This window comes from Gallinula chloropus (genome assembly GCF_964237585.1).
Source record: "Gallinula chloropus genome assembly, chromosome: 5".
NCBI classification, from domain to species: domain Eukaryota; kingdom Metazoa; phylum Chordata; class Aves; order Gruiformes; family Rallidae; genus Gallinula; species Gallinula chloropus.
In genome coordinates, this window is record NC_140090.1 from 43,254,777 (window position 1) to 43,280,244 (window position 25,468).

At 40.8% G+C, this 25,468-nt stretch overlaps 1 protein-coding gene across 1 annotated transcript; it reads right to left on the reverse strand.

The window, feature by feature from the left end:
• Positions 1–856: 856 nt before the first annotated feature.
• On the reverse strand, positions 857–25,426 carry RHOBTB1 (Rho related BTB domain containing 1; the record flags this gene model as incomplete). Its single annotated transcript, XM_084264848.1, has 9 exons — positions 857–1,026; positions 1,524–1,629; positions 3,154–3,242; positions 4,760–4,910; positions 7,276–7,394; positions 7,805–8,772; positions 10,122–10,307; positions 24,791–24,894; positions 25,235–25,426. 9 exons carry the CDS (start codon positions 25,424–25,426, stop codon positions 857–859), a joined length of 2,085 nt encoding a protein of 694 aa, XP_084120974.1.
• Positions 25,427–25,468: the final 42 nt, after the last annotated feature.

A 25,468-nucleotide genomic window follows, 5' to 3' on the forward strand; every position in this document is an offset into this window, starting at 1 on the left:
AGCCATACTTGTATAAGGATATAAATTAATAAGCCCTTCTAAATGATTTTAGAAATATTCTCTTTGATCTAGACAGAGAAAACCTCTGAATACTTAGAACCACTAGATTTCACATGGCCCACATAGTCATAATTATTTGCACTTACACGGCAAATATTAGAAATACATTTGCCTGCAGTTGAACAGGCAAATGATACTGACTCTTATGATACTGACTCTTATTCAGCTGAGCAAAGATCAAGCGCTCTATATCTTGCAGTTATTGGATCTTATTCTAACCCTTTACTTTAGAAAGGGGAAATAACCATCTAATTATATTACTGGTGCGCAGTACTTAGTTTAAAAACAGATGACCTACACTAGGTAACTAGAGGGTTTTTTTCTTAAGTTGACTTTTTACGAGATACTCTAAAAGAGGTCTCTTACTACTGAAGATTATCTATTTCACTGTACTCACAGAGTAAAAATAGTTAAAATCTAATTACAAAGCTGCTACATGGTTATCTTGTGGTCTGTAAAATAAAACAGTATCCAGAATTTTATCTGAACAAAATACACCAGACAGTATAAAAATATTTCCCAATTGGAGATTGAAATGTTAATGCTGGATTATTATTTATTTTTGTATAAAAAGAAATGTAATAATGGTAGACATCTACCTGCTTCCTAGCCAAAAATATACATATGACTTCAAGGAGCTGTTCCAGGCTCACTTTCAGCGAGCTTGTGCTTTTGACCCTATCAATAATAAATGCACATGTGGAACAAAGTTTCCTGAAAACCTGAACTACATCTTATTTCTAACAATAAGACTAATTTCTGACACTGGCTATGGATTTCTGCTTATTTGCTTTGTTCAGGCAACTACAGCAGAGGAATTCCAGAAGCACCACTTCCGCTTTGAATGATGTTTATTCAGTGCAACATCTTCCTTTTCTCTCTCTTTTTTAACTCGCTGGTAGTGATCCTCTTCCTTTAAATACCACACAGGCGGCCAGCGATGCCTCTCAAAATATTCTTGATTATCTGGTTAAAGAAAAACAATCAAACCCCCCCCCCAAACAAGCCAATGAGATACACAAGTCCCTGATATGTCTGCAAAAAGCTATGTCATTAATAATTTATCCATGCTCTATGTTAGCTGACTTCTCAGGGATGCCCTCTGTTTCCTCATACGCCTGATTTAAAGGGTGAAAAGACTTTGAAAGCGGTTTGTCTAGCAAAGAGTGCAAAAAAGCAAGCGCTTTAGAGGGTGTATTTTACATTGTGGAGCCTGAAAACAGCTCCATTCCTTCTATAAACACAAACAGGCATAGAGCATAATGCTTGCTCAGGAATCAGGCTTATGGTGATGACCTTTCTTTAGGGATAAGCTAAATTTACGAATGCCGCTCAGGATAGCGCAGAGGTTCAGTCTCATGGCTTAGCTATCTGAGCCTCATCTTTGTCTTCATGTTTAATCAGATGGGTGGGAAGAAAAATGGAAAAGCCACATGAAAACTGGGGAGGAAAGTTGCCCGTACCTGAAGATTTAGCTTTGATTTCCTTGCGGAACTTGGAGCAAACACTGTTGTAATTGGTGCAGATGTAGTGCAAGCACCAAGCTGCCAGCTGGTTAGCATTGTGAAACTGTAAAGAGAAACAAAGGCCTTACTCCATTTGCTGAGGTTATCATTCGTTCTACAGCCCCAATTAACAGCTAAACGGTCCCCACCAGACTACCCAGCAGCACTCTTCCAAACATATAGGGGAGCTTTCGAGGCTCAAGTGGTCTCCAGACACCCCAGACCTCGTCACACAATTCTTCTAGAACAACCAGAGTCCCAAAATACTCGCGAATAGGTGCTTAGCATGCACAGCACCCAGAAAACTGCATTCAGCCCCACACAGGATTTGAGGCCAAGGTGTGCTGGACCTGAATTGGCTGGTGTGACTGTGCCAGTCATACATCCCTGTTGGGTACTGCAAGCCCTGCTTTGAAGTGACTCTCTGGAAAACCGTGCTTGCTGACAGAAATCAGGTATTACTGAGAGCTCAATACAGAATCTCACACAGGCTTCCTGTGGTCATAAGGAAGCACAGGTATAAGGCAAGTCATTGCATAGCATGTGTATCTATTTTGGCATTATGACCGTCTGCTATGATCTTCTCAGGTTATAAACACATCATATTGATGTAGGTACTGGGCACAGAGGACATCCTAGCAGTAGTTAAACGTATTCACTTCTGTCTTCAACCAGGAGGAAAACACACAAACCTAAATCACACTGTTCATGAAATCAAAACAATGTGAAGCAAGATGCCTTTTTTTGGAAGGGGATCAGTCCTGGTTTTGCAACAGCATTGTAAGTATTGCAAAAGAGGTGCTTGAAAGCATCTGCAGAAGGTCTTGCATGGTGGCTAGCTTATACTGTATTTCAGTGTTACTTAAACCCCAGATTTCAAGCCAAGCTGCAGCCTGACTCATCATTAGCATGAAATCAAGAACAATAAAAAAAATAAATTAGCTTGTACTACTGCATCTAGGAGACTGCTGCAGCCCTCCTTTTGCAAGAGAGGTGTGAGGTTTAGCTGTGAGCTGGGCTCTCTCTTTTCATGGTTTCTGGGACTCAAGAAACAGAGAAACACATTTAAACATAAAGTAGTAAGATTTGCACTCATTCTGAACTATCAGGTGACTGGCTCTGAGTAGTCAAGCCTAAGAATACAAAAAATGTTGCCTTTGCAATAAAGGACTAAATATATCTATGAGAACTGAATTGAAAGCCAAGAATCGTTCACCATTACAAAGCGGAACAGCTTCGTTAGATTGCATTTCATGTTACTGAAGCGCAGCCATGAGAATGTGGAGCTTGGAAGGCCCAGAATCAAGAGAAATTGATATTGAGATATATATATATCTGTAAGTTTTATATATATATATATATATATATATATATGAAAGAAGTCCTCTGAGGTTACTTAAATAGATTTTTCACCTTTGCCACTAATAGAAAAACCTTCTTTAAAACAGAAGACAAAACGAAGTTTTATGTCAGCCACTCTCAGAACTGCAGACTTCGAGCTGCTTAGAAGCAATGCTCAAAACCAGTAAGGTGCTAAAGGCAAGTCCTGCAGTTGGTCAGAGTATCTCCAAAATCAGTGCACACTGACCTGTGCCAATTCCAAATAGGACAGTACTTCTCCATCTATTGCAATGCCGCTCACGGAGGCTTTTGTCAGCTCTTGTACTGCATGCTGTTCTGTTAGAGGAGAAAAACTCATCACTCACATGGGAAGCAGTCATAGCCCAAGGTCAGATCATCCACAAATACCAAAAAAACAAGGCAGCATGCTCTCCCTCCTCCTAGTGTGAATGCTAATGTTATGCAAGTGGCACATTCACCCAGATATTCTGAGCAGTTTCAGATTTGGGTGAAGTCAGATTCTGACCTTTGGAGCTGTCTGGAGATTCTGCATCACAGGCATAAATTGTCTTGCTCCAGTGGAGCACGGTTCATATGAGGATTTGCCCCTTTGCCTCAACCCCACGCTATTTCTGGTTTGACACACAATTCTTACCTCTCTGTTACAGAAAGCATGCCCGCAATTAATAACTGCTTATAGAAGGATAAAGTTCAGCATCCACTAGTCTCTTTCTGGCAGAATGGATGGGTGCAACATTCAATATAATTCAGAAATATGGATCAGCTGTCTTCTTTTGGGTAATACAAAACAGTAGCCAATTTTTAGGCAACAGTGCACTTGCCATTGCACTGTGGCTTTATTAATGAATGTACCTGCAGCACCTACACACTTCAGACCCTCTTCAGATTCACAGATTAGTCATTCCCAGGGATCCAGGTGAAGGCTGACCTGCTGCCCTAAAGGTCACTTCAGTTTAAGAGTCTCATTAACCTTTTCCTAGAACCATTTCCTAGCACCCTAGAGGTTGGAGGGGGGTTTTTTGGGAAATGTTATCAGCTGATTTGATTCTGCTCAGTTCAGTTGTTGGCAGTAGGTTTAGAATTAAAAAAAATTACTTCATCAAGAATTAAATATTTTTAATACTGTATGTATTTTTATGCTGAAACTACTTTAAAAAAAACCCCAGAACTTCAGTTAAAATGTGTATATAAAAATCAAGCAGTAACGATTCGGTCTGTCAGAACTAGTGAAGACAAGGTACACAGTACTGATGAACAACTGAAGGACAGCTAAGATTTAGTATGTTATTAAATTTTGCCTAAATGTTGTCCTGTAAATATGTGTAGCTTTGCTTCATCTGTCTCTGAGTTTTGGCCTTGGCCATGTCTTCAGAATAATGCCAAGTTATATACACAGAGAGATAAACAAATAAACCAAACCTGAGCTAGATCAGTTTTAAATTGGCTTGGCTACTCTCTTTGATTAGGAATGTATAATGGAGCACTTCATTCATTATGTAATGGAAAGCCTGGGTCCACCTTGTTTTCAGGTAAATTAACAACGATATAAATTCATATATTACAAAAGACAGACGTTACATAAGTGCTAAAGGGAAGGTTTACTCTTTCTGTTTTAAAAGCACAAAATATTTCAATGTTCTGAGCTGGTTTAGCACAAAATGAAGGTCATGAAAAGGCACATACAAGTGAAAATACCAATTTGTATTGCAATATCCCTTCCAGAAAAAAAAAAACATGACACTTGAGAAAATCCTGTGTGCATTCCAAACCCATCAAAACACATTTCAGCCATTGCAGGTGACACTGAACTGTGGAAAGCCACAAATTCTTACCTGCTAGTGCAACCAGGTGAGGAAGGCAAAACCTATTTGCCAGTGCGATTAGCTCCAGCGTGTCTAGTTCCTGACTGGTGGACAATTGCTTGGTATACAAGTAATCTAAAACTGCTTGCATGGAAGTCTTGTTTATGTTGGGAAGAACTACCTGGAAAAGATTTTTAAGAAAAGAATGATAAGAAATTTTCATTTAGAGGCCATGTTTTACTTTCGCCGTTTTGCTGGGCTGCCTATTTTTCTCCTCAGGTCATTTGAGAAACGCCTTTTCACAACAGAAATTTCCCATTAAAGTTCAAGAAGCTGCCAACAAGGGAGCACACCTCCGGAATCAGATCCTTTGCCAGTTTATATACAAGCAATGCTACCACGTTACTGGAATTCAATCCACACCAAACAGTGAATCTGTTCCAGGCTTTCTAGCCTGTGAACGAAATGCTTTGTGGGATACATAAAGCCATGGAGCACTTCCCATGCCAAACCTCCCTTGGTAGACTTCTTGAGGAATGCAATCTGTCTGCTCCTGGCAGGGGATATTCTGGGGATTCTGAGAACAGAAACCAAAGGATAACAAAAAGCTACCTCTCTCAGTCTCTTTATAAGTAACAAAATTATCCAAGTAAGTGATGGTTGGAAAGGGACTGAGGACAGAAGAAATGAGGCAAAGAAAATGTAAGCCATTTTTGCCACACGTGTAATTAAGTGTAACCACTGTGTAATGAAACTACTAAGACTAGGACAAAAGCTACCTAGTATCTTGCCAGTACAACCTTAACTCGACTTCACTGCATGAAGGCCTAAAAGAAGAGGAAAGAGAGTTAGAAAGCCTCACTGTAACCTAGCACTGGAGCATCTCAGCTATGGTTTGCACACAAGATCACTCCCCCACAGGACAGGGTAGATTCTTGCGGGGCTCAGTGTTGTACCAGGTACATCTGTTTACAACCCCTGAGCTAGCCGGTGCCATTAATCATTAAGTTTGTAACGTACATCTTCATAACCCAGGAGATGCTGGCACTGAGGAAGGAATGCACTGTTGCATTCTGAAGAAACTGCAGTTAAAGAAAAGGCAAGCAGAAAACTAGTAATAATTCAATTATGATACAGAATTAAACATCCATGCAACTTAGTCTGACCGCACGGAGCAGCACGTGCTTCCTGCTTGCTGGGGGTTAATCGTCATCACGTAGCTGGTCATTACTCTCTGGGGGCTTGGGAATTTTTCTTTCAGCTCTTCCTGGCTCATGGGATTCAAAGGCAGATCTGTTATCGCTAAAGCATGAACCTCTTACACATATCAGCCACTCTGGGAAGCAGAGTGAGAGGAGCTAGTTATTAATATTAATATATTTTCATTAGCAGAGAGAACAGTAAGTGCAGTGAATGTGTTTATAAAATGTTGTGTCACAAATACAGGAAAAGTAGTAAGTAAAAAGTAAGTGCCTTTGGTTTTTGTAAGCGAGTCAAAGGAAATAATTCCATTCCTATCTATCTATATTTTACAACTTCCAACAGCATTACTGAGTGCTTTAAATTCTACAAACTGGAAGCTAAATATTTCGAATTGGAAAGATGAGCCAAGACTGTTAAGTTAATCATTAAAAACAGGCTGGTAGGAAATAAATGTGTATTCTTCATTGCCAAATGCTGCTTACTAGAATCAAACTATGTATTTTTAATGAACCACTCGTCAAGCGTGCCTCTGGGAAAGGAATTATGTTTACAGCTGTATTAGAAGCAAGAAAAATCTAAGTAGAACACAATCTTCCAGAATATTATACACAACCCCCCTGAACTATTCATAAGCATGGAAAGCATGGAAAGGAACAAGAAAACCAAAACAAAAAGTCAAAACCTGCGTACAGATAAGACACAAGAAAAAAAATGCTAGCAGAGTGTTCAGAGTTTGAAAACCAGACCAGGAAGGTGCCTGAAAAATACAGCGCTGCTGCTGCTGCAAACTCTTAATTCAAAGCACTGAGATACTTGTACTCTATACCTGCTTTACTCAAGACGACAAGCTGATGCACCAGAGAATCTGAGCTTAGTTTCTACTAAAGCAGTGTGGAGCCAGCCCCCTTTTCTAGTACAACACTCCATGCTCTTTAAGCCTTTATTCCCTTTAATTCCTTCCTCAATTCCGCGCTCCAAGTATTGTTTGTAATGCTTCTGACTGTAGAAATATACATTCACTCAGGTTTAAAAATTATTTTGACGAAATTCACAAATTTATATTTAATTTCTCCCTCCCCAGCCTTTAATATTTTAAAGGATTTCAGCTTTAAAAACACGCTCCAGCACTGGAGGAAGTCTCATGCCTTGCACAAAATGCATTACCCTCCCAGGCATCCTAATTTATTGCCTTAAGAAAAGCATCCCAGGTCTGCAAGGGAAGAATAAAAAATAATTCCAGGGATTAATACAACCCTTCAAATAGATACAAAATGATGTCTCCATCACCCTAAATCCATGTGACATTATACTCAAAATGGACCAAAAAATAAATGGACAAATACCTCACTGTTTGAGCTTTCAATAAATGATCCTCCAAACATAGCAGACATCCATTCACAGCTACAGATCAGCAGTGGCTTGTGGGCATTTATGGTTCCATCATCCAATTTAAATGTCACATCTGCCATGGGAACAAAGCAACAGGCATGCTGCAAGTGGAGTTTAGAGTGAAACCATCTCTCAAGGATACATTTCACTCACCCACTGTTAACGAAGAACTTCTGTCACTTCCCAGGACCCCCACCCCAAAGATAATTCTGGTGTTTCATACAGTTAAATAAAAAGCCTTAAAAGGGGAGATTGCACGTTCAATGCTTTGTAAAACTGAGTTATTTAAAAGCCTGTGTGTAGATTTAGATAAATTAAACTGCAGAATCCTGAGGTTGGAACAGTTGGCCCTGAGTAACACTGTAATTTTCGGCTCATCCATCCTCCCAGAACAATGTAGGCTGTCACAGTTTTTGAAGTCTGTGAAGCAATAGTAACATGAATGAGAAAAGAATTGGTGCTTTTCCTGTTGTATTTACTTACCAGAAAAGGTCCCTTTGCAAAGGCACTCCTTTATCCGATTAGCTTTTCTGACATGAAATGCTTTCGTGATTTCTTGATTCATGAAGGCTTCTTTATTCATAATATTCTCCACCATCATTCGCAAATCAAACACTTCCAAGATTTCAGCGATCTGAGCCAGTCTTGTGAGATCTTTTTCATTTTCATCCAGTTGCCCTGTGTATAAAAACTGCAGAACAGTTCTAAAAGGTCCGGCCTGCACAGATGAATCCATTTTGACCACAGTTAAAGAACAAGTCCTGTTTGAGGCAGGATTCACTTGCATTTCCTTATGGACACTGACAAACCCCTTCCCCCAGGATGACAGAGATCTGGTTGCAGAATTTGTTTCCCTGGGTTCGGGTTCGAGCACATTTAAAGAGTTAGTACTTTCTGGGGGGGGAATTTTAACATCAACAGATTTCAAGGATGCCATGTCGCTGTCACCATTTGCCTCAAGGTGACTTGTCAGACCATCCTTAGTCGTGTTTTCTTTATTACACTGCGTTTCATCCAGGTCTGGACTGTCCTCACATTCCATTAAGAAAAGATCATAAAACTTTGAAGAGGAGGTAGCTAGGTAAATCTTGTGAGCAAAAATATGGTCCTGCTCCTGGAGAACAAACATAACATCTGCACACAGTGGGCTGTCCAATAAATACCCAGCTTCATTCATGTTCACTATGGGACACTCAGGAATTTTGATAACCGGAGGAGGGGCTTTCGGAGGTAGGAATGGAGCCTGAAGCAAAGGTTTTTGTACCTTCTTCAAATGAGATTTCCAGAACTGCAGATGTCTTCTGGAGATCAGGGCAGCTCTAATGGCATTGTCAAACACATCTTTAATCCCAAACTGGTCAAACACACTGGTTTCATAGTAGGGTATCCCAAGTTCCTTGGCAACCTCTCTGCCTCTTTCTGGTGGCAAAATGTCTCCTCTTTTTATCGGCCTAGGGTTAAACAAAAAATAAACCTTCTCATGCATAAGGACCATCACAAAGTTACTCCAGAAAGTATGGAATTTTACAAAACACCTCAAAACCAATTCCAAGATAACTCACATTTAAATGAAACAAAATAAAAAGTTAAGCTCTCAAAGCCCTTTAGAAATCTACAGCCATGACTCCATGGCATTTTGCAATAGCACATACTTGTAATGTTGTTTAAATTTCGTGGTGTCTTCGCAATGTTACTAAAAATATGTAGAAATCATTTACAAAAATGGAGCAAGGCTTCTCTTCCTTAAAAGGAAATTTGCAGTAGAAGAAGCAGCAGGATGCTTGAGAAGTTTCATTGTTCAAAATAGACCCTTAACACCCCTTTCTCCTCAGATACTCTGTCAGTTTGTATCCATCATTTAAACTCAATGGGGAAACTTTAATGACATAGAAATGCCACAAATACAGCTAAATATGAAATGAAAAAAATATTTTATAGAATCACACACGCTGGTTTGGGTTGGAAGGGACCCAAAGGCCATCCAGTCCTAACCTCCTAGTAGGGGCAGGGACACCCTCTACAAGCCCAGGGTGCCTAAAGCCCCATTCAACCTGACCGTGAACCCTGCCAGGGATACAGGGGCAGTCACAGCTTCTCTGGGTAGCTTGTGCCAGGGCCTCACCATCCTCACAAGTCAAGTATTTCTTAAACTTATACATTTTATAGAAAATCACCATAGAAAGGAGTGTAATAGAACACATGCTTCAACAGATAGGCCTATGCTGGCTGTAGAAGCATTATGCAAAGACTCATGAGTTTCCAGAGCAGTTCTAGTACATGATGTAGGGTAAACAAACCAGAAAAGAGTCTGGGCTAGGATCCATTCCCTCCTTCCCCCCTCCCCCCAAAATAAAATCATCTCACCAGAAGACACGACCCATCAGCATGTTCTCTGAGCATACCATATTGGACAGACACAAGCTGGCACAGACTTTAAACACTCGAGACAACAGCTTGCTTTACTTGCCAGCTAATAAATAATCAGTTCAGGTGGCAGAAGTCTGTGCTAGACATGCAGGGTACCAATTTAAACTTTATTAATGGCAAAATCTGAAAGGAGGTTTAGGGGAGAAGACAAATTTTGAAAAAAAAAGTTTAGATGTCTAAAGTGCAAAAATATTGTGGGAATTGTGTAACAACTGCACGTGTTAAAGTAACCAACTCAGAGAATTAAAAAGAAGAAAGCACGTATATTCTCATTTTATTTAAAAAGGAAACTACTGTCTCTCGTGTCTCTTTTGAAAGCACTGTACCTGGTTGCCAATGTGGTTTTTAATTCTTATTTTCCCTTAACCTTTACCTTGCCAAAGGCCGTCTGGCTCTATTAACAGCCTCAAGATCTGCATAGCGGAGATCTAGCTGGCAGCCCACCAGAATGACAGGTGTGCGAGGACAGAAGTGCTTGATTTCTTGGTACCACATCGTTTTCACATGATTCAGGGAATTAGGATTAGCAATTGAAAAGCACAGGACAACTACATCAGACCTAGAAAGGCACAAGAAAACATCCAATTAAAACCCAACAAACATGTTTTTGTTGCAGCTTTACCCATTTTCATCACTCCAGCTTAAAGCTACTCCACAATACACTTCAACAAATCACACTGATGCGCAGATGTCCAAATACATGTTGTTGTGCAGAGGTTTGATTGAGAGAAGCTACACATTTCACCACAAAAGCATGGGAGCACAGATCCACATACCTAGGGAGCACTGCTCCTCTATGCCGAGGGATGAGCCCTGCACCGATGAACAGAGCGCGAGGAAGAGAAGTAGGGCTTGCCAGTCCCTTCTTTTACACTACAGCTACTCACAGGCTGTCATTGCTCAAGAAATAATTCTGCTGACTGGACACCTAAATGGCAATTCAAAGATCACTGATGCTTAGGAATTAGAAAGGAATTATGCAAGACTTCAAAGCAGACACACAGGCAGACATCGATCATTTCTGAACTTGTCAGGGAGAAAACCCTTTATTGTACCATTTTAGAAACCGAGGTCATCACCTCTGCAAGGCACGTTGCACAACAATTCTCTAACATCTTTAATAAATGATCTGTTTGAAGGGCAAATTACTGCAGAACAACCACTTTTACAATACAAGCAAAAATAAACGTTATGATGAAAGTAAGGTCAGTGAAGTGTAGAACAGGACAGTGGCTTAAATTTGGGTAAGCATGACCATATTTGCAGGCTTTTAAAGGTATTAAGAAAACAGAGTACTCAGCTAAATAAACTTGCTTTATAAATCGTAAGTCTAAGGATTAAGGTTGACAGCTCATCCACTAAACCAATACCTAATTCTTGTCAGAACTATCACCCTAAGGCAGAGAAATGCTGGAATACTTGTCTCGGGGCTTGCCTAACTTGGGGCAATTTCATTATTTACAAACTGGGTTGGGATGTTACAAATCAGTTCTCAAGCTCTCGGGTCTCTCAGGGGAAAAAAAGAAAAGAAGAAAAAGGAAAGTTGAATTGAAACTCCTAAAAAAAATTGAGGGTAAGGGACATTTTGAGGAGGCAACTTAATGCTACCGAACTGTCAGCAGGGTAAGCGCAGCAATACTATGTCTATCTTGTTTCTGTTATTCTTTAATTTAGCACAAATGTGTTCCGCCTGCAGTTTGTGTAATGTATAGAGCAGCAGTGAATCTTAACATTCACCTTTTAAATAATGAAATACCTCCTCAGTACTGCTGCTTTCTCTGTTTCACTAGGGACACAGATACATCCAGCAAGACTGTTTCTAAAGATAGCCACACATAATACGGGTACTGCCGTGAGCATAAATTTAACGCAAGAGAAATGCTCCTGCACCTAGTTTGTGTCTTATATAAACTGCAACACATCTGACATATCTAGAAACAAGGCTCTTTCAACACGGGAAGTTGCCTATTGAATAGCAAAGCAGTAAGCAGCTAATACACCAGTCTTCTGCGTAATTGAGGGAAATATCCTTTAAACTCAAACTTGCTCTGTTCAAGGTCAGGTTTGAGTAACACCAAGGCTCCAGCTGACATTTGACATAGCTCCCAGAAAGAAGAAATGAATGTAAAGTTTAAGATGAAAAAAAAAACCAATCTACATTACATGTATTCTAATGTAGTCAATTGTTTTTAATTCAAGATCATCAGGACTGCTGGAGAGGCAAGTGTTGGCTGGCTGGCTGGCCCTACCTAACTGTAAGTAAGCTTCTTAGAGAGACTGTCTGTCTTGCGTCTTTCAGAAATTAATACCTAAGCCCAGTAAACGCAGTCACGAGTACCCAACCCTCCTGACTCTACAGCCCACAAGACACACTTTGCATCTCAGAAAGCCAAAAAAGAAGCAGAGCTCCAGCAGAGATCACAGGTAGGAGATGACAGCGGCTCCCCTGCAGCACTGCTGCTGACCGCTGCTGTGCTGGTCACAGATCTGGGCACTGAGAAGAGCTGGTGATGACCTCTTTCTTTGGACAGGCCAGGCCCAGCTGATCCAGCAGACTGGCCCCATCACAGTCCTGCATGTGCTACAACCCTTGCCAAGGGAGTCTTGCATTTTTGCCACAGAGCTGCATGTGGCTCTGGAGCGACTCATCACCTCCCACCTTCCCTGGGTGGCCACAAAACTGAGCTGGGGAAAGCTCCCTTCTTCACCCATAGCTCACAGCACACACAGCATCACATATGCAGGACATTTCCATCTCACTGCCTTACAAATAAAGTGAAAAAAAATAATAAAGAGGTATAAAAATATGTGAGTTGTGTATTATTTATCCTGTGTTAAAACCTGGACTTCCATATAAAATAAATATCCTGAGAGTTCTGTTCTGAACAGGGAAAATAAATGGCCCCGTGCCATGAGCAGGATGGATGGGAATCATTGAGTGGTGACAGGGTTCACAGGCTGAACCAGCACCAAGCTGGGCCTGCTAGCTCATAAACCAGATCCACCTTATCACAATAAATTAAGTTTTCATTCATGGCATAAGCATGATTTGCACTTTTAGTACCAGCTGGAGACAGTAATATATGAGGAAGATTAACTGACTAAATAATACGGTGAGCATTTGGGGAAAACTATCCTTTGGAAACTTTAATTAAAATACCTACAATCCCTTTTAATGTCAAAGGCACATTTACAACTTCCTAATGCCTCAGAATAAACTTTGGTTTGACACGTGTTCATAAAAGCCAGAACCTGTCAGGTTAAAATAATGCATTAATATTTCCCAAACATTAAAAATTTACCAAGGTTATTTTAATATTCTTAGGGAACATAAAAGGACAGGATTTAAGAGAAAAAAGCCCCTCTAATTTATTGCTATTTTTGTGCAGTTTGCATACTTGGAGAATGAGAAAGGATGAATCAGGTTTACTCCTGCTTTCTCCTTTGTCTCTGCAGCAATATATTTACAAACACAGGCTGCTGTTTTCCAAAAAGAAACTTCGTAACTGTTTTCCAGTAAACTTCACAACATTTCCACAGGCTTGAATACCAAAAGTGCTTTAGAACTTCCGCATCACATTCCTCCTAGAGCACAAACCAATTGAGATGGGCAATGGGTAAGGCACTGAATGCCTCCACCCTTGTTGAATACAACGGAAGCACATGAGTAGGCTTACTGATATACTGATGCTTCACACTGAAGTGTCACAAGAAAAAAAAAAGATAAGTATTACAAATAAATCAGCAAAGAGAAATGGTAGCTTGGATAGCCAACACATTGTCTTGCAGATTCAGTGGTATGTGTTGGAACCACTTAACTGATTTATTCTTACCTTCTGCTTTTCATAGGTTTATCAGAGGAAACTGTGATTCATCTGCTCTTATTATCTGTAACACCTTAAATACTTAAATATCACCAAAACTGATAAGTTCTATGTGATCTGCTCTAGGTGTGATTAACCACCACCGAACCACTCTGCATCACCAATGTAAGAAAAAACGGGTTTCTTTCTCCTCCAAACAGGGGAGAACACAATGCAGACGTGCACGACTTGGCAGGTGGAAAAGGGGACAAGACTGTCTCAGCTGTAGGCAAACCAACCACCACTCACATGTTTGTCACTCCCTGGCTGACCAGACGCCTGGACTCGAGTCTCACATTAAAGCATAAAAGCACTTCAGATGCTCCCCTTGGAGCTGTGGAATTCTAATGCAAAACATTCACATGTAAAGTCAGCCCAGCTTCATCTAAACGTAGTTACAAACTACCTATGGGAGGCTTCTGTGGGCAAAGAACAAACCTTTCCACTATTCCCAGAAGCAACCCATCTACCCAACATAGGAATTACCTCAACACATTCAGTGGTATTTTCCCAAATGTGGATAAGAACTTTTGCTGGAAGCAAATGGCTCTTTTTAGACTTCAGGGAATGAAAAGAAACCCTCTAGACAACCAAATCCCTGTCAAGAATCAGCACATGGTGTGCTGCGGTCCCGCGAGATTCTAGCATGTGAGTTACAAACTGCACCCGATGCACACAGAGCAGCCCAAGTCACTGCTGAAAAGCAAGCAGTAGAGCACTTGACAAAGACAGGACAATACTGAATTATCAACCTCAGGTTTCAGCAGTAGTCAAGCTCCAGGTAGCCCCTGTAACCACCTGGAAGTTACTCTGCAATCACTGCAACGAGAAACCTGTGAGGTGGGGGAGAAAAAGCAGTACATGAGCTACATAGCAGGCCTTTCTGGTGGAGGTGTTAGAAGCAGCAGAGAAGTTAACATTTTCTACCTAGAGCTGTTTTCGTGTAACAGCACTCCATTGGTTTGGGACTGAGATTTTGAAATATTCATCATCTTACACGCTGTGCGTATTGCAGGGCTGCTGTGACGAGCTGCACTGCAGTGTACCTACACACCGCACTGCTGATACATCTCTCAATGAGAAATGGCTATGGATTCCCATCTTCCTCAACACTCTGACTCCAGACAGAACTTCAAGGAAACAGGAGTATTAAAATCACATCATCTATGTGCCATACAAGGGTGTTTAAATGTTTAAGGGTTCCTAGCCTGAATCTGGAGTTACGAACCCTGGTGCAGAAACAGGCTGCCTTCTGAGGTGTAAACACTGCATTACCTAGGAAGAACTCATGCCCGTTAGTTTATAATTTACAGGTTACCGGGTAAAACTGCTGCATGCAAGAATTGCTGCTCATGTGTGAGGGGTATCATTTGCCATAGACTCGTGGAATAATACAACTGGGTTTGGAAAAAGGAAGAAGTAAAGCTGTGAGGAATACAGAACATGAAGAGACGTGTCTGGTCTGAAAATCAAGGCAGGGAGTGGGAAAGAAGAAAAGGAGGAAGATTATACTTCACTGCCATGCTATCTTCTCAACTCTCTAGAGAACAGCTCAAAGGTACATATTTTGTTTTACAGAGCTTAAACAAGACCCAAGAGTTAAATCTGACAGAATCAGTTTAAGGGATAGAAAAATTATAGGTTGGTTGACAACAAGTCAGTCACACACATTTAATAAAGTCACATTTGTAGAACAGGTGGTGGTGGTGAAATATGGATTGCTCGTATTATAGTCTCTATTTTTTCCTTATTTTTATCTCAGCTTTCTCTGAGAAGCAAGGCTGAAGTAAGAGTCTGTTAGAATTTTACAGAGCAAACAATTTGGTTCATCCAAATCGTTAAGACTTTCACAACTTCACCAGAACAGCTGATTCTTAGACATTTATTTATCAACTAAAAATGTTTTATTTTTACTCCTCCTGTTCTCATATTTTTTCCTCTACACATTTCCCATAATTTTCCTAAGGTTCCTCAGAGACAGCTGAACTTCTCCCACCAAGTCCCAGATTTGAACTGTCTCTAGTGTCCACCTGCATGGTCCACCTGAAAAGAAAGACTGCCTAGGGCAGCAGCTCGAGTGCCAACTTCAGCTCCCAAGTTCCCAAATGCAGTTGGTTCAGGTGGTAGAAGGACATCTAAAAAATCTAAAAATCCAATTAGGAATCTCTTCTATGGCTGAACAAAATCCTGCTACATCTGTGTCAATCCAGATACATTTTGAAGAGAGATTCACTCAGCTACACAACATTTTTCATGCATGCATCTCACTGAGCTGAAAAAAAAGGTGCACATAAGCAAAGCTGGTAACATTTTACATGGACTCAGTTTTTAGTAAATGCAGCTGTAGCCATCACATGAAACGAGAAGAAATTCATTAAGTGATGGGTGAGCATAACAAAATGACCTGAAGACACAGGACTTATGACTATACACTCAAAACAGATGGGAGGCTAGGAAAACTGAAATGCAGGTAGTGCCTGGCATGTGAAGAACTCAAGATATCCAGGTAAGGCAGGGCAAGACCATGTAGTGCCCTGGATATGAGTAGGAAAATCAATTAGTTCTATACTTTACTAACAGCAGTGAAGCTTCTTAAGCACTGGTGCAACGTGCAAAACTGTCAAAATGCCCTGAAATATATTCAGATTTTGTTGTGAGTACCATGCAGATCTACTTCCAAAATTTCTGTAACATCATTTTTAGTAGGAAACAACAGCAGGAAAAAAGATAAAAGTACCTTCAAGAAAATTGCATATATCAAGACCATGCTTCAACTGTAGAAAGAGTTTTCCCATACATTCCTAGCAAACAATACATCATCCTTAGATGTTAAGCATTTTTAAATCTCTTCTATTTCCTTTGAGGTACTCATGGGAAATCAGTGATGGATTTACAGAGAATGACAAAAAAATGTTGTGATATCACAGAGAATGATTAAAATATCTCATTTTCCATTGCAGAAACCTAGATGAGTGACTCTCACTGTACGAATGCCTGATCAGGAGTAATGCTAAAAAAGAACAGCAATCTCATATGAAACAAGGTAACAGAAGGAAAACTATTTATTATTAAAGGACCGCTTACACAGTCGTGGAATTTGGTTCATTTTATTGCTGGCTATAAGAAGCAAATTCACCTGTAATTCTGGTTTAGCATTTGCATATGAAAAATTCCGTCTTGGTCCTAAATAGGAGTTTGCAGTTGAAACAAGCTGCCTGCAAGGTACCCCAGAATGAGTCTGGGCCAAATTTTGCCAGTAAGGTCAGGAAAACTCTCTTTGGAATGAGGTTTGTTTACAATATACACATCCACCATAACATACCTCTAAGTGCCTTTTCCCGTTCCCCTTTCCCTGAAGCAGAGATCTCTATTATAAGAATTTCTAGTGCAGGAACAACAATTGTAGGATAAATAGAATTCTAGAGATAGTTAACTGACGCTGAAATACTGGAATATTCCATGTCACACACAAGGTCATGCGTTTATAGAAGTAAGACACAAAGCCGGAACACCAAATCAATGGAGAAGGAGGAAAGGAAAAGATGGAGCAAGAAAAGGTACAGGGCTAGATGGAACACATCTGATCAACCCAGGGCAAACCCCAGAACTCACAGTATCATTTAAAACATATCAGGTGAAGGTTGGGAAATCGAATGATGAGAAATAAATTGACAAAATGGAGAAAATAGAAACATAGGCAAAGGTGGGCTTTTCAAACTTATTTTCTGTTACTGACGGGAGGCATCTTACCCATCACAGAATCACAGAATCACAAGGTTGGAAGAGACCTTTGAAGATCATCAAGTCCAACCATTCCCATCCTATGCTAAACCATATCCCTAACCAGTACCTCATCAACCCTTTTTTTAAACACATCCAGGGATGGTGACTCAACCCCATCCCTGGGCAGCCTGTTCCAGGTCCTGACAACTCTTTCAGTAAATTTTTTTTTTCTAATATCCAATCTAAACCTGCCCTGGCACAGCTTCATGCCATTTCCTCTTGTTCTATCTCCTGTCACCTGGCTGAAGAGACCATCACCCACCTCTCTACAGACTCCCTTCAGGTAGTCAGGTTTCCCCTCAGCCTCCTCTTCTCCAGGCTAAACAGCCCCAGCTCCCTCAGCCGCTCGTCATAGGATTTGCCCTCCAGCCCCTTCACCAGCCTGGTTGCCCTTCTCTGCACTTGCTCAAGGATCTCAATGTCCTTCTTATGGTGGGGAGCGCAGAACTGCACACAGTACCTGAGGTGTGGCCTCGCCAAGGCCAAGTACAGGAGCACAATTACCTCCCTCGACCTACTGGCCACACTGTTTTTGATACAAGCCAAGATGCCATTGGCCTTCTTGGCTGCGTGGGCACACTGCTCATATTCAGCCTGCAGTCAGGCAACACCCCAAGGTGCTTCTCTGCCTGACAGCTCTCCAGCCAGTCTCCCCCAAGCCTGTAGTGCTGCATGGGGTTGTTATGTCCCATGTGCAGCACTCTACACTTGGCCATGTTAAAATTCATCCCGTTGGTCTCAGCCCATTGGTCCAGTCTGTTCAGAACCCTCTGAAGAACCTCCCTACCCTCAGGCAGATCAACACTTCCTCCTAGTTTAGTGTCATCTGCAAACTTACTGAGGGAGCATTCAATCCCTTCGTCGAGGTCATTGATAAAGATATTGAAAAAGACCGGACCCAGGACTGAGCCCTGGGGGACGTCACTCGTGACCGGCCTCCAGCTGGATTTTGTTCCCTTCACCACCACCCTTTGGGCCGTCCATCCATCCAGTTTTTAACCCAGCTGAGGGTCCACCTGTCAAGGCCAGTGGCAGCCAGTTTCTCAGTCAGAATGCTGTGAGAAACCGTGTCAAAGGCTTTACTGAAGTCCAGTTAGACCACATCCACAGCCTTCCCCATGTCCATTACGTGGGTCACCTTGCCACAGAAGGTGATCAGGTTAGTTTGACAGGATCTACCTTTTGTAAACCCATGTTGACTAGGCCTGATCCCCTGGCCATCATGCATGTGCTGTGTGATAGCTCCCAAGATGACCCTCTCCATAATCTTCCCCGGGACTGAGGTCAGACTGACAGGCCTGTAGTTCCCTGGATCCTCCTTCCAGCCGTTCTTATATATGGGTGTCTCTACCTACACAGGGCTCTCTATCTACATAGAACTAATTTTAATCAAAGATACTGCAGAAGAACAACTAAAAGAAGAAACAGGCCCTTTCTTTACTCCTGGACCCATTCTCTAATAAAATCCAGGAACCACTGATCAACCAGAAAAACATTAAGTTTAAATGGAGCAACAGATTTAAGTTAAAACATTGTTTGAAGCAACATGATTAGAAGAATAAAATTATTCCAAGGTAGGGATGTAAGGATAGGAAAGAAAAAAAGAAAAAAGGAAGATCCATAGCTAAGTCCCAAAATTCAAAGCAAAATTCCTTACAAGCACTGATGAAGAATACAGATAGGAAGCCAGGGACAAGATAAAAAGGGAGGTAAAAGTCCAGAGAAGATGAAAGAATGACAAGGTCTGGTTTACATCCAGTATGAGAGTGACTTCAGAAGTCACAGAAAACATGAAAACTGAGCATTAACAGATGCTAGATGTATCTCTTTCTCAGGGGAGAAAAATAAGGACTTTGATATTTTTCACTTGCTTTGGGCTGTCAGCAAAACCAGCCTTTTCCTCCCCTTTTCTTTAAAAACTAAGAGTCAAGAAATTTTAACTGGCAACTTGATGTCACAAAGTCATTGATAAGAACTCAATTTAGAACAGTTACAACTGGTTGTGTAGTATTCTGATGTATGTATGAGGAAATCCAGACTGAGATCCTGGGATCCCTGGAGTAGAAAACAGCTCAAGAAATCCATCTAGTAAACTATTTCTTTGTGAATAGGTGCTAAGATCGAGATTTTTATGGAAAGTTGCTTCCATGGTTTAGAATTTCCAAAAGATTTTGATGCTGTGCAGTCTTTTCGGATAGAGCCCAAACGCTCTCCATCCACTCAGCCACTGACTTAGGAGCAAGGAAAAACAGGAGGTTATGTCATACTGCAAACACCATTGGATATTAACTTTTTCACTCCATTCAAGGAAGGCTTAAAATGTTATAGGTGTCACTATTAGAGATAGATGACATACACATCACGCTGAGTCTCAGATCCCACCGACACGCATTTGACATACTTTCTAAAGGAGGGAAGGATTCCTAACAGCAATTCAATAGCGACCTCTTTCTACTCACAGTATAGAGCCATAGCAGGATAAAGGAGAAGAAAAGTAGCAGATCTGCATTCATTTAACCAGTGTAAGTATACAAACAATACACTTTCCCAGTGACTGAGTGAAAAAGCCTCAAACGTTGATGCAGATAAAGAAAGACCAAAAAAAAGTGCATACGGGCACCACACCAGAACAAAGCTACTGAGAACGCACTCTCTTTGTGAACCTCTCTACTTATTCTAGTTGAGGTTGATCTGAGTCAAACTCAAGAGAAAGAAAATCATAACAAATATTAAAAATATGTTTTTTACAGTTCTTCAGGATTGTTTGATGAAGAACCCAAATAGCTTAAAAGCCACTGTAAAGTAGACGGGGAGGCTCACAAATTTTTATATTTGAAGATGATGTGAAGATGCTGTACGTGACTTTTAGGGGCAGTGGACTTTCATTCAAAGCATTTATGAAGCCATCTCTGAAGAAAGGTGAGGAGCTTGGGGCCTACATCAGCTTAGGCACAGGCGGTGGGCGACAGCAGGCACTGATCTAACTGAAGGCAGACACCTGCCTAACCCTAATCTCACTGAATTTGCTGAATGCAAATATCATTTTACATCGAAGCTACCTGGGTTTTGTTTTTATAGAAATATAAAATATTACCACTGTCCTTTAAGAAAAAGAAAACAAAACAACCCTAAAGAGACCAGAGGAAGTCTTCAAATATTAGTGATAAACCCCTATGCTCAGGGATCCTTTCCAGCAGCATTCAGAAGGCATATCTTTATGGATTCAGCTACACTGAAGTAACTGGTAAAGGGAACTGTAATCACAGAGAAAAAGATGAATGCATGTGTTCCTCTGCATGCATACAATACCCACAAGGTTTATAAAACCCATTCACAACAGAGGAAATACTCTAACCATATTTTATAAGAGGCTCTGCAGCAGTCTCACAGCAAGGCTCATTCACATTTGTAAGTCACGAGGAAAAAAACTGTTTTCTATCCATGTTGTACGAACAGATTTTGTTTGGTCTATAGCTCATATTTAAGTTGCAAGTAAATAAATCATCCTGGCTGAATTAGCTGACAAACCACATTGATGGCATTGAGGATAAATATTTGATTTGGACTGAGTAAACTCTTTGAAGGTTTGTACTGACGTTTACAGATACCAGAGCTGCATGTATAAAAAGCCAGGATGCATAGGATATTAACCAAATGACAGTCAAATATGTTTACCTGAAAAAAATAAAAAGGATGTAGAAGGAAGAAAAAAAGTGAAAGCCAGTCTATTTCCCATTTTGCTCTTAGAATTAGTTACCGCTGACAATGTCGACTCTCATTTAAAATAAGATTGGACAGGAGGATAGAGGATAGTGAATCCTGACAAGCTGAAAGGTAAATTTAAATGTTTTCATCTATTTACACATGCAATTTTGTGCCTCCCAGGGAAAATGGTACATAACAAAACCAACTCGAGCTTTACATGAAGTTCCCATCTTATTTACAGGCTTAGAGAATACAGTAGCACTAAGACTAGATTGTTATTAAACAAAGAGGTGATTAGGAGCTGGAAATCAATACACTAATCATAACAAAGACATCATCATTTTAGAACATTTTGGAATGATTTTACATCAAATTAAAGCCTGTGGGACCGTATCAACAAATGACTGTTTGGCTCACATAGTGCTTCCAAAACTAAAGCAGGCACTCTAATTTAGGGGGAGAAAAAAATGTTAACTATAAAACTGCAGCAAATATTTCCACAATTCCCTCCAGCCACATCTCCCTCCCTCCTTTAAGCTGTCAGGAACAGTTTCCCAAAATTTCCCCGAGGATTGTGATTAGTAAACTAAACACCACACAGTAGAACACTTGATCTCCATCTCCATATTCCTGTTCTAAAGGATGGCAGTAGCAACATTAACTATTCCGTCCTCAGTGGCATTCAAATACATCTCCCCTTATTTTCTGTCATACAAAAAAATAGTGGGGAACACATTCTTTTGTCATTGCCCTGCGAAAACCAAAAGAATTAAGAAGGATTTATCTTGGTTGCAAATCCTATGAACTGTCCACCCTGTCACCTATGGCATAAGCTATTTACGTAGCCTTTTGGCCAACTGTATGGAGCAATATTTTCCAACAAGTAAAGGGTGAATTAATGACCAGCTGGTTCTCATAACACCAGGTTTAGGATAAATGAGGCTGACAGAAGCCCCCCCTTGCACAAGGGGCATATGCATAACAATTTTGAAGGGGAACAAGGGCTTATGTTATTCCCTGATCCTTCTGACAGTCAGAAACATGGGGCACTTGGTGGTGAGGCCTTGAACAGTTCGGAATAAAAATATACCTTTCATTGTGTCACAGAACCACAGAATGACAAGGTTGGAAGAGACCTTTGAAGATCATCAAGTCCAACCGCTCCTGTCCTATGCTAAACCATATCCCTGAGCACCTCATCTACTTGTCTGTTAAACACATCCAGGGATGGTGACTCAGCCCCCTCCCTGGGCAGCCTGTTCTAGGCCGTGACAACTCTTTCAGTAAAAATTTTTTTCTAATATCTGATCTGACCCTGCCCTGGCACAGCTTGAGGCCATTTCCCCTTGTCCCATCTCCTGTCATCTGGCTGAAGAGACCATCACCCACCTCTCTACAACCTCCTGTCAGGTCATGGTGTAGGCGGTGATAAGGTTTCCCCTCAGCCTCCTCTTCTCCAGTCTGAACACCCCCAGCTCCCCCAGCCACTCCTCATAGGATTTGCCCTCCAGCCCCTTCCCCAGCCTGGTTGCCCTTCTCTGGACTCTCTCGAGGACCTCGATATCCTTGTTATGGTGAGGAGCCCAGAACTTGGCCCAGCACTTGAGGTGCAGCCTCACCAGTGCCGAGTACAGGGGCACACTGTACTGCAAGACTCGACTGGGCTGTGAGCAGCCTGTATTCCAATGTACAGGGGCAATTTAAAATCCTGTCCTACAAATGTGAACATTTAATATTGGAAATCTCTTATCAAAATGCTAACATAGATAAAAGTATTAAACAGTTGGTTTAAAACGGAACATCAATAACTTTCAAAATAATTAAGTGCTTACAATTAGGGAAGTTTACAATTGAAATTCTGTTTATAAAATAGTTTCTTTAGAGTTTTCCATTTCTTTCTGCATTAACAGCCTTGCAGAAAAGCCACAAACAGCACAGCAGGTTTCCAGAATAGCCTTTTTAAGTTGATCAGGGCACAGTAAGCCTGATTCTACACCGGTTCAGTTTTGCTAACATCACAAATGAATCGCTGCATTCATACGCTTAATCCCACAAGATCTCAAGTTATTCATGTCCTCCTTGGCATTTGTAGGATTAGAATGTTGTTTCCCCCCTCTCCCATCCTGTCAGTATACATGGGATCAGAGTTCAGAACATGTCCGGTTTTGTCCTCCTAATCTCTAGTAATCTTCTCTGTGACACAGTATCTGTTGCAGAGTATCAGGAGGCCACATCAAAGAGGAATAGTTAGTGGAAACATTAAGTTACATCCATATTTATCAAAGTAGGCTCCATATGCTGCCATGTGGTAAAACTGTATCTATTCACATACTGGAGCAGCACTAAATATTGTTACCTTAAGCCAGTAACTGCCCTCACTCGCAAAGCTTATTTACAAAAGGAACAGGTTGTGCCGTCCAGAGGTGCTGCTACTTTAGCTTCTGACACAAAGTTTAATGTAAGTAATGACTCTGGAAACAGGACTAAGACAGTGCTGCACACAAAGGAGGTTTTGTACCAACTGCCATACAGAGTTTGACAGTGTAAAAATGTAACTGGTGGATCCAACCCACTGACCCCTCTCCAGCAGTTCTAAGGGGATGGAGAATAAAAAGGATAGTCATCCTTCAAAACCATTTGCTTCATCAGGTAGCACAGAGAGAAGGAAAACAGTAAGAGTATATTTTGGGACACAAGTTCTGCAAAGCTGAGGGAAAAGAAAATAAATCTGTCTATTGAAGTTTGATCATCTGCCATGGCTGAAGCAGGTAGGAAAAAGTTTAAGAAGGTGAAAACACGTGAGGACCAAGACCTCACTCAAATGTCAGTTACGAAAACATCTGTCCGAAACCCATCTTCAGGTCAACATTTGCCCAAAGCAGTTAATCTGTTCTCATTATATGTGTATGCAAATGCCCGTTACTCAGGTGTTTTGCTGTCTATACTGCCACAAGGTCAGATGTAATTACCATCAAACACAACAGAAAGACTATTACTGGCTTTGGCACTTGTTGAAACTATGCTGAAGTTACATTATACATGCTAGCTAGAAAAATCAAGATTACATTGATTTTAATTATTTTTTTTTTTTTTTTTTTTTTAGAATTTCCAGGCTTAATTGACTCACACACAGACACTTGCTATTTATAGAAGGGGGGGTGGAGAGAAAGCCTTTCCTTTCCTCAGCTTTAATTAAGAAAATACAAAAGAGCCTCACCTTTCATGCAATTGGCTCTGCTCTCAAGAGGCCAGCTTCCCATTCAACATCACAGCTTTTAATAAAATAAACATTTCATTGAGTAGGAGTGATGTTTCCCAACATCCCTCCTTGTTAGTTGCGTGTCAGACAATTCTATCATGCACTACTTATGCAGTGAGGGAATGCTGACGTTCAGTTTTGTAAAACTGCTATCTTATTTTGGGGAGCGTTCTTTAAAATTTGAACTAGGACAATAGTTGTTGACAGAGCTTAGCAGGCTGTTCAAGGAAATGTAACATAGTAGAACTATGCTGCTTTTTAAATATTTATATCTTTTTAATCCTTGTGGCAGATAATCCTCTTTAGAGTAGGCAGAAATATGAATACCCTGGGGTTTTTTTAAGTCTTTGCTTTTCAAAAATCAAGACTTGCAAATTTTTTTATCCCTAACATTTTACTACAAGTATTAAAATTCTGCTTGGATCAATTTACCTTCCGTAAGCAAAGCGCCTGTCTTTGTGGTGGTCCCCAAATGTATCCCACAGCCTGAGAGAAACACTCACTTCATCCACCACATCTCTTGAGCGTTCGAGAACCTGGAAGAGAACACACATAACATCCTCTTTCCATCCATCCAACAAGTACATTTCTAATTCACCCCATAAGAAAGTCCAAAGCATCCTAGACCAAGAGTCTATCACATCCAGTTTTCAGCAACTGCAGTATTTTATAAAACAGGCAGAATATGCATCTTCCTAAAAATAGGCTAGATTAAAAAATATGTATATACTTTGGAATGACAGACTTTGAGAGGTGGGTATCAAACCATGGCTGCAGTAGAGAGTTCATTGCTGCATCCTGACAGATCAAGGCTTGCCAGTAAATAGGATGACCTCACAGTGTGTGCTGCCTACTTGGTACACCTGCAGTCCTTACCTCTTGGCAGACGCGGTACTGATCGATGGCCCAGACGGTTGGTACATGAGTTGCCAGCAGCTGATACTGAGTCAAGGTTGTATTGCACGCTCTTGCACAGATTAGACGAGTCTTTCCCACCGCGTTATCTCCAACCACCACACACTTGATAGTTTCAACATTGGGTCTTTCGTAGTCCATGTCAGTGTCCATTTATCAAAAACTGTAACAAGACAGTTAAACTTGTTTTCTACA